The sequence below is a fragment of the Pan paniscus genome, chromosome 10 (assembly GCF_029289425.2).
Source record: "Pan paniscus chromosome 10, NHGRI_mPanPan1-v2.0_pri, whole genome shotgun sequence".
Taxonomy (NCBI): Eukaryota; Metazoa; Chordata; class Mammalia; order Primates; family Hominidae; genus Pan; species Pan paniscus.
The window spans coordinates 11,671,020-11,680,716 of NC_073259.2; the positions used below are offsets into that span (position 1 = coordinate 11,671,020).

General features: G+C 52.0%; 1 protein-coding gene across 1 annotated transcript in view; it reads right to left on the reverse strand.

Annotated features, from left to right (window-relative positions):
* Nucleotides 1–9,385, reverse strand: part of VWF (von Willebrand factor) — a 176,004-nt gene extending 166,619 nt beyond the window's left edge. The window contains exons 1-3 of the mRNA XM_003820327.5: nucleotides 9,135–9,385; nucleotides 7,856–7,910; nucleotides 5,882–6,046 (exon numbers count right to left, since the gene is read on the reverse strand). Of these exons, the coding sequence (XP_003820375.3) occupies nucleotides 5,882–6,046; nucleotides 7,856–7,910 (220 nt within the window). The 5' untranslated portion in view covers nucleotides 9,135–9,385. The remainder of the gene's footprint in view (nucleotides 1–5,881; nucleotides 6,047–7,855; nucleotides 7,911–9,134) is intronic.
* Nucleotides 9,386–9,697: the final 312 nt, after the last annotated feature.

Below are 9,697 nucleotides of genomic sequence, written 5' to 3' on the forward strand. Positions count from 1 at the left end.
CATGAGTAACTGTGTCCAGCCTGGCAATGAGATTTTCCAAAGTGTGATCTAGGGAAGCCTATAATTCAGAAAAACATACTATGGCAGTAGGAAGGATCTAATAAGCGGCTCTTAAACTCTTTTGCTCAGAAAGCACAGTAAAAACACAACTTACTTTATGACTCAGGACACACACACACACACGTTTCATATCATATTTACCCTTGCCGTGTGCCACGCACTCTGATATTTTCTGATGTTTTCTAACCTTTTCTGTCTTTTTAAATGCTAGTTATAACCACTCAACTCATTTTAGGACCCATGGCCCATGACTCAGTTCAGAAAACAATGATCTAGGCTGACTTCACTTTACAGACGGAGAAACGAAGGCCTAGGTTTACAACAGGGTTTCTCCACTGCATTACTATTTCATTCAGCGCCAGACACTTCCCTGTGCATGGTGGGAGAACCAGCAGCCTCCTGGTCTCTACCCACTAGATGCCAGCAGCACCCACTCCACAGTTGTGACAACCCAAAATGTCTCCAGACACTGCAAAATGTCCTCAGGGGGAAAATCACCCCGACTGAGAACCCCTGGTTTCCACTGTGGAAATGGAGCAGAGCCTACACTCAGGCTTTTTTGACTGTCCAAATCCCCTTTTTGCAACACAAAGCTGCGTAACAGGGCATCGGAGTGTTCTAGATTGCGCTAACCACTAATGCAGGGAGAACTCCAGACCAGCCTTGCATTTTATTTCCCTCATTCCCTCCATGCAGAACTCAGGGGGATCAGATGATGTGCAGCCATTAGGAAAACGAGCCATTAGAAATCGCCGGTGAGCCCAGGAGAGACCCCTGCACTCCACAGACCTCCAGGTTAGCACTTCCTATAACTCTTAGGAAAAGAGAGGCTGGCTGTCACCCCAAAGAGGCAAGACAAGCCAGCGAAGCTCTCCCAGAGGCTCCCACCAGGCCTGCTGAACGCAGTGATCAAGGCGCTGAGTGAGGAGTAAGCTCCTAGCCCACGTATTAGAGCGAGAGGAATCCTGGGACCTTCAGAAGCAGGCCAGGAGCTGGAACTACCGTCAGACCTGGGCGCTTTCTTAGGCTTGAGGGTGGAACTCACTCATCTGCATTTCCACTAAGCACTCTACCTTCTATGCCCGTGATTCTGGTGCAGGTGACCCTCCCTCTAGAGAACAGGGGTCTGGTCTGACCATGCCACGGAAACTAAGGCTCCCCGGGGGAAGTGACTCAGCAGGCTGTTGGTTGTTGATGGCTCTCTCTTGGCAGGTATGAGAGCCAGATCCTGCAGCTGTAGCTTAGGAAGAGCAGTCTCTACGGAGGAGCAGGAACCAGGACTCCCATAGTCTCTCTCTGGCCTCTGTGCTGTCTGGCAAACAGCCGTGTCGCCTTGGCCTCGAACCCTGGAGCCTGCCTCACCAGGAGACAGAATCAAGGACGGGGGCCTCGCCTTGGCACCAGGTGGCCCTTCGTGTGCGTACATAAACACTTTACCCAGGATATGAATAAGGTCCACAGGCACTCGGGAGGAATGTGGATGTGCAATTTACGGTCAAGGAGACAGGATGTCATTGCAGAACAATGGAACAGAAGGTAGGCATGTGCACGGAAACTGAAACTGCAGGGCCCAAGTCCTGGGCTCCCTCCCCTGACCCAGTGCCCCTGGCTGCCCTGATGCACCAGTGCCAGCCCACCCCCCCTCTAATTCTTCCTCTTCTCCCACACACCCCAAACCTGCCACCACCAACAACAAGAGGCAAAGCAGCCACCCATTCTCTATGATGTTAGCAGCACGGTTTTGGTGAAAATGAAATCAATTTACATTAAAGTGTGTTTGATCCATAACCTTGTTTAGGCAAACAATCTCCCAGAAAATGGACACTTCACAAGGGCAAACAGCTTATAAGAAAAGAATAATGACCTGGTGGGGAATCCCACCAAGGGGTTTTGAGGTAGACAGGCCTTCCATGGCCCTTCAAATTCCTCTGTGACCACTGAAACCCAGAAAACGGTGGCCCGAGAGGCCAGACCTCTAGCACAAACCTGTGTGGATTACGAGGGGGAGATGAAACTCAAGTGACCCTGACCTCGTGGAAATGCCTGGGGGCCCAGCAGCCCCTGTCTCTGCATGGCGATTCCAAGTGAACACCCCATGTTAAGCTGGCTGCTTTCAATAACTCAGATTGGCTAAGCAGTCACATTTTCAGATAACCTGTCTCCCTTGATGCTCACAGTATCTCCATTTTAAAGATGAGGAACCGAGGCCGAGGCGGGCGGATCACCTGATGTCGGGAGTTCGAGACCAGCCTGACCAACATGGAGAAACCCCGTCTCTACTAAAAACACAAAATTAGCAGAGTGTGGTGGTGCACGCCTGTAATCCCAGCTACTCGGGAGGCTGAGGCAGGAGAATCGCTTGAACCTGGGAGGGGGAGGTTGCAGTGAGCCGAGATCGCACCATTGCAATCCAGCCTTCCAGCCTGGACAACACGAGCGAGATTCCATTTCAAAAGATGAGGAATTGGAGGCTAAGACAGCGCAACTGCCCTCGGAACACTCAGTGAAGAGGGAGAGCAGAGGAGAACATGGGTTTTCCGACTGCAACTCTGCCTCTGTCTGTGCTTCCATTTCCTGCTGGGGGCAGAGCCACCCAGTTCTGTGGGACGGAAACCAACCAGTGAGCACGAGTTGATGAGCCCAGTGCTGGACGGGTGGAATGGGCAAGAGGGCTTCCTGAAGGAGGTGACAGAGACAGCCCAGAGGCACCAGCACACGCTACATGTCCCCACCTGGGAGGGCTACCCTGACTTGGGGAGGGGTCTGGAGTTGGGCTCAAATAGGGGAAGGGAGCTTTTTCAACATGCTGACTTGGCTCTCTGAGCCCAGAACATGAACTCTGTGCCTGGGACTAAGGTATTAGTATGTGTTGTTTGCCAGCCCGTCTCGGGGCAGGGAGTCCAGAGCAGAGCTGAACTAACAGAGATTATGGAGTCCAGACAGCAATCCACCCCCCCACCCCCGCCCCCACCCCGGGCACTGCAGTGTCTCCATCAAAATCTTCCTCTGGTCACTTCTTTTTTTTTTTTTTTTTTTTGAGACAGAGTCTCACTCTGTGCCCAGGCGCTGGAGTGCAATGGTGCAATCTCGGCTCACCGCAACCTCCACCTCCCAGGTTCAAGTGATTCTTGTGCCTCAACCTCCCGAGCAGCTGGGATTACAGGCAACCACCACAACGCCTGGCTAATTTTTGTATTTTTAGTAGTGACGGGGTTTCACCATGTTGGCCAGGCTGTTCTCGAACTCCCAACCTCAGGTGATCCGCCCCCCTCGGCCTCCCAAAGTGCTGGGACTGCAAGCATGAGCCATTGCACCCGGCCTCCTCCGGTCACTTCTAACCCTCCATTCCCACTGACAACCCCAGAGCCATCACAGGTAGTGGTCTGTATCAGCTCTGCCGTGATTTATAAAATGGGAAAATCCACTTTAAATAAAATCTGGGGTCACCAAGGTAGGGAGGGCATGAGCCTTCAGCTTCCCAGGGGCAGGGGTTCAGGGGTTCTCTTCAGCTGCTCTTCCAGCTCCTCCCCAGCTGCAGCCTCTGAAGCAAGTTGGGACCCTCACGGTTGGTGTTGAGGGTGACTTTCTTGATTTGTCATGCCCTGGGGCGCCTCTGGCCTTTTCACTACCTCCCTGGTTACCACGGCCAAGGCCATTCCGCCTCCTACCTCTCTCCTTTTCAGGACCGTCTTGGCAAAGAACCAGTTTCCTCTCACCACTTCCCTGCTGCACAAGACCCTATACTAATTCCTCACAGCCTGCGGAATCGACTCAAATTCCCCATCAGACTCCAAGACCCTACACTGCAGCCTCACCCGATGGTACAGCCTCCCAGCCTACTCTCCTCCAGTCCCGCACCCTCAAAGTCTGGTTACCCACTCTAAGAGCAGCAGCAGCAGCTGGGAAATTGTTAGAAATGAAATTTTCAGGCCCCCTTCCATTTCTACTGAGTCAGAACTCCAGGGGCAGGGCCCAGTGATCTGTTTGTCACAGCCCTCCGGGTGGTCCTGATGCAGCCTGGAGTTTGGCAACTGCTGCTCCAGCCACACTGACCTCCCCAGGGCTCCATGTCAGGAGTACATGCCCCTTCCAGCCTCCCCACTTCTCATGCTGTCCCCACCGCATGCAGCACCCTCCCCTGTCCTCTCTGGCCAATCAAAGCTCCTTCCCCAGGGCTCCTCACACACACTCTGTAAACATCTTCAGGCCAGGCGTGGTGGCTCATGCCTGTAATCCCAGCACTTTGGGAGGCCGAGGCGGGTGGATCACCTGAGGTCAGGAGTTCGAGACCAGCCTGGCCAATATGGTGAAACCCTGGCTCTACTAAAAATATAAAAATTAGCCAAGCATGGTGGCACCTGTAATCCCAGCTACTTGGGAGGCTGGGGCAGGAGAATTGCTTGAACCCGGGAGGCGGAGGTTGCAGCGAGCCAAGATCGTACCACTCACTGCACTCCAGCCTGGGCAACAGAGCAAGACTCCGTCTCAAAAATAAATAAATAAATACATAATCTTCAGCACAACAGAGAACTCGGTGAGCTAAGCACCAGGAAACACAGATGAGTGAGACATGCTCCTTGTCCCTGAGGAGCTCATGGAGGAGTGGGAAGGATGGCAGTGCCCAGAAGTCATATGTGATAAGTTTCCCAGCAGAGTCAGGGCAGGTAGCAAAGATGGCCTCAGGGAGACAGCAGGAATGCGGGGAGCTCATAGCTATAGCCAGGTGCTAGACAGAGCCTAGCCCAGTGCTGGGCACACGGAGGACCCTGCGTCACTCCCCGCTGACTGATGGAGAAATGACCCCAGGAGCCCTACAGCCCAGATCTCAGGTAAGTGTCCAGGTGTTGCCAAAGACTCCCTCCTTGACCAAACTTGAGTGGGGCACTTCTGAGCCCTCTTCTAGATTAAGCCCTGGCCTTGGGCTATGTCCTTGGCCTGCTCAGTCCAGTTTTTTTGTTTTTTGTGGTTTTTTGTTTTTGTGTTTTTTTTAGATGGAGTCTCGCTCTGTTGCCAGGCTGGAGTGTATCTCAGCTCACTGCAACCTGGTTCAAGCGATTCTCCTGCCTCAGCCTCCCAAGTAGCTGGGATTACAGGCACACACCACCACACCCGGCTAATTTCTGTATTTTTAGTAGAGATGGGGTTTCACCATATTGGCCAGGCTGGTCTCAAACTCTTGACCTCAGATGATCCACCCACCTTGGCCTCCCAAAGTACTGGGATTACAGGCATGAGCCACCGTGCCCGGCCTCAGCTCCACCTTTTATTGTCTGTCAGGCCTTGGAAGGATCATGCAACCTTCATGAGCCTTGGTTCTCCATTGGTAAAACTGGGATGACTACAGCTACATCCCAGGGCTGTTGTGGGGATGCAGGGACATGGCAGGGACAGTACCAGCCCTTCTGCAGGAATACAGGAAGTCCTCAGCATAAGCTGATGTTCTGATCCACAGGCCACCAAGAAAACAACAACGAGTCTTCCCTTTGGCAAGGAGTTTTACACGTTCCAAAGCACCTTCTCTAGTTCATCATTCGCCTTGATGCTGTGGAGTTCCCAGGGCATCGCCTGGACCCAGAGCAACGGACACAGTGGACTACCAAAGATGAAGACTCTCTTCATCCATCCCACCCGGCTCCCGTGGGGAGAGACCCGGGGAAAGCCAAGAGGGGCTACGTGTCACAGAAAGGCTGTTCCTCTCCTTGTTCTCGGCAGTGACCTTTCCGCTCAGACACGGTCCCAAGAGCAGGAATCCTCCCCCACACCAGGGCTGAGCTCAGCCAGCCCTCCCTCTGAAGTCCTCCCTGCAGTGCCCAGAACTCACCAATAATCGAGAACGAGCGTTTCTGGCAGCCCCCTGCCAGGAGGTAACTGCAGTATCCCGCAAAGCTGTACATGCTCCCATCAAAGGTGTTGACGAAGTCATTTCCGAAGAGGCTGCATCGGGCCATGGATGACCTGCCGCGAGTTCCTTCTGCACAAAGGGTCCCTGGAGGGAGAGGCCACAGGTTGGGCTGGTGATCTCAGGCCACAACTGGGACCATCAGCTCAAACCTCTCTGGCCTCGTAGAAATTAGACTGCCTCTGATAGGAACTGGGCTGTGGGGAGGTATTTTCCATCCTAAATGAGACTAAAGCTGTTGCTTTCAGCTCCCAGATATGACCCCAGACTCACAGCAATAACTAAGGAACAGTTTTTCAGGAAATCCATTAGTTTCAATGACATTTACTTACTGATTTAAAATGTCATCATGTCCATTATTAAAAATGTGGGGCATACAGAAGAAAACACAAAGAAGCTGGCCGGGCGCAGTGGCTCACGCCTATAATCCCAGCACTTTGGGAGGCCAAGGTGGGAAGATCACCTGAGGTCAGGAATTCAAGACCAGCCTGCCCAACATGGCGAAACCCTGTCTCTACTAAAAATACAAAAACTAGCTGGGTGCAGTGGTGGGCGCCTGTAATCCCACCTACTGGTGAGGCTGAGGCAGGAGAATCACTTGAGCCCAGGAGGCAGAGGTTGCAGGGAGCCAAGATCATACCACTGCATTCTAGACTGGGCGACAGAGCGAGACTGTCTCGAAAAAAAGAAGAAAGAAAAAGAAAAAGAAAAGAAAACACAAAGAAGTTAAAACCATCTGTAACCCAACATTCAGCGATGATTAGAGTTAACATTTCAATGTTCATCTTTCCATTTTGTTGTATAGCATATATACAGCTGTGGGTTTTTTATAAATTGGTGACCACCTTGTGCAAACTACCTATAACCTCTGTTTATTTCTCAATAGATTGTAAACAATTTGTCGTGCTAGTGTATATACTTCCAATATGCGGTTTTTAGTGGCTGCATTATATTTTGCATCTGAATGTCTATAGTATAGCCCTCTATTGTTAGGTTTCTAGCATTTTTCCATATGTTTTAATATTATAAATAGATTGCAGTGAGCATCTTTGTACATAAATCTACTAGCATGTCTTGGGCAGGTTAAATTTTAAACAGATCAGACTGTGTGCCTGACATATAGACTCTCTGAAGTGTGAACTCTTCCGGCATCACAGGCTAACTCCTTCACTGACTATGGGTGTGTGTGTGTCGGCAGGTGGGGAAATACAGCAGTAAATCTCTAAGTGTTCTGGGTTCCCCGGCAAAAGACCCACCTAGTAGGAAGATGCAGAGAGTGTGACAAATGTGTGTTTTTTTTCCCAGACTCACCTGTGGGCAGTAGCTGGATGCTGCTGACCTGAGAGATCTAAGTGGAAAGTGCCCAAGGTCAAAAGTCCCCTCCCACCATTTGCAGACCCAGAATCTTAGCAAGGGAAGGGCAGCAGTATGATGCAGTGCAGTGGAAAGGGTGTTGGCCTGGAACCCAGGAAGACTGACCTCTGATTTTGGCTCTAGGAGACTTTGGAGCAGTCATTTCTCCTCTCTGACCCTCAGTCTCTTCACTGTACCATGGGAGGTTCAACTAGGTGACCTCCACAATCTCATCGAAAACTAATAATCCATCCAAGTCTTGGATTCCTTCCTCCTCATCCTGTGCCCCCATAATATAGGACAGTTCTGTGCCACCTTTATGCTTCTTAATTCCCCAACAGGAGATGGCATTTGCAGGCACCTGGTCTCTGGAATACAAGTCAAGGGTGGGAACTCCGCAGAACCTTCACAGGAGGCAACCAACAGCCTAAGTTAAGGCTGGGCACACAGGTGAGCTCCAGACACACCTGCTGATTCCCGGAAAGGTGTCACTCCAGATGGCCCTGGGGCAGGAATGAGAAATGGAGGCCCTTTTGTACCTACCTGGCAAAATGAGGGCCAGAGCAAGCAGTACCCCGGCAAATCTGGCAGGAATCATCTGCAAAGAAGCAACAGACGTGAGCTGGTCATTGCTGCCCAGGTAGGTGGCTGCTGGTGTGGCGACTGTCAGGGCATGCAGTAGCAAAAACATTTCTTTAAAGCAGGAGAAAAGATTGATCCTCGTGACCCCCTTTTCCCCTTTGAACATGGACTTCTGGCCCACGAAAAAACCCCTGGCCAGTGCCAGGCCCAAGGGTAACAATCACTGTGAGCTGGGACCTGTGGGCACCTTTCCACAGACAGCAGTCCCAGGCCCAAGACAGGAGGAAAACGCTGCCTTCCCTCCAGGCCCGCTGGGCCTCACATCCCTGCCTCCTGAAGCAGCTGGGAGCTAACACACACCTCATTCCTTCCTGCCTCTGCATCCAAACTGGCGAGTAGGAACCGTCTTACACTTGTGTGCCCACCACAGCAGCCCAGACATAGAGAATGCTCAGGAACCACCAACTTGACGGTTTGCTTGTTGGCCCCTGACTCTGTACCACCAGTGCCTTCACAAGAGCAAAGGCTGTCTCCCTTGCCTCCAACCCCAGCACCTGGCAAGATGCTTAGCACCCAGGAGATGCCCAGCAAATGTTTGCTGAGTTCATCTGAAAAAATGGACAGGAGTCCAGCGGCCCTGGATGCAGGCAGACTTCCCCACTGTGTGACCCCCAAGAGAGGGACAATTAATCCTGGCTGGCAGAGCGTACCCCAAGTCCCTTAGAGCCCCTGCCATAGCCCCTCTCCTCGGGAAAAGTTGTTAAATGAAGTGCAGAATCTGCTGCCTGAGATTCACTGGGGGTGACTCCCTTCCTACCTAAGGTCCCATCCAGCCAAAGGTGAAATCAAGCCAATCTGTGATATATCTGTGGAAGGAACACTGAGATGTCAGATACTGCCAGGTCTTGGTCTCCAAGCAGGTGTCCCCTCCCAGTCCTAACATGCAGGTACATTCAGCTGCTCCCAGGTTCTCAGAGGTGAGAGCAAACTTCATTCCAACTCATTTGAGTGAAGTACTATCAAACAGTAAAACCCACTGCATGAAGAAAAGCAGCCCCAGGACCCTCAGAGGCAAGTGGAGGAGGGAGTATTAGGATCATCCCTGGCTGAATTGAATTGCCCCTCCAAACAAAGCCCTTCTAGTCCAGCGACAGAGAACTCCAGCTCCCCAGGGGCAGGGCTCAGTCAGTCCTGCATCTTCCTCCCACAACTGAGCCAGCTCTCCTTCCAAAGGCCATACCTTCCCCTGCAAATGAGGGCTGCGGGTATCTCCAAGGTCCCTGGGAAACTCAGCTGCTGGACAATGGTGCCGCCCACCCTAGGCCATGCTCTCAGCTGCTGCAAAGGCTCAATCAGGTCTGCTACAGCTCCAGACTGTCTTGCTGTTATGTAGCCCAGGGGCTGTGGAGTCCCCACTGCTGGGGGAGATAAAGCCCAAGCTGTGACATCCACCAACCACCCTCCCTTTCCCACCACAATAGCTGTGAGCTGCCACAACAGGGGATTGGCCTCCTTTTAATTACCAAAAGGAAACAATGAAAGGAAATGGTATTAGAAGTACCTCCAAGCTGATAAAGCTTTGTAGAGTTTGGAGGGAGACCTCCTGGCAGCTGCCTTAATTAACTGCCTTGCCCTCCCCAAACACCCCCTATCCCTACACCCCCACACTTGATCCCTGGTCTTCCTAGAGTGCCCCACCTGTGTGGGATAACCAGGAATGCTGGTTGTCTCAGGGCAAGCTGATACAGGCCAGGGGGAATCACAGTAGAACAACACAGCTTCCTGATCCAGCTTCCAGGGCTG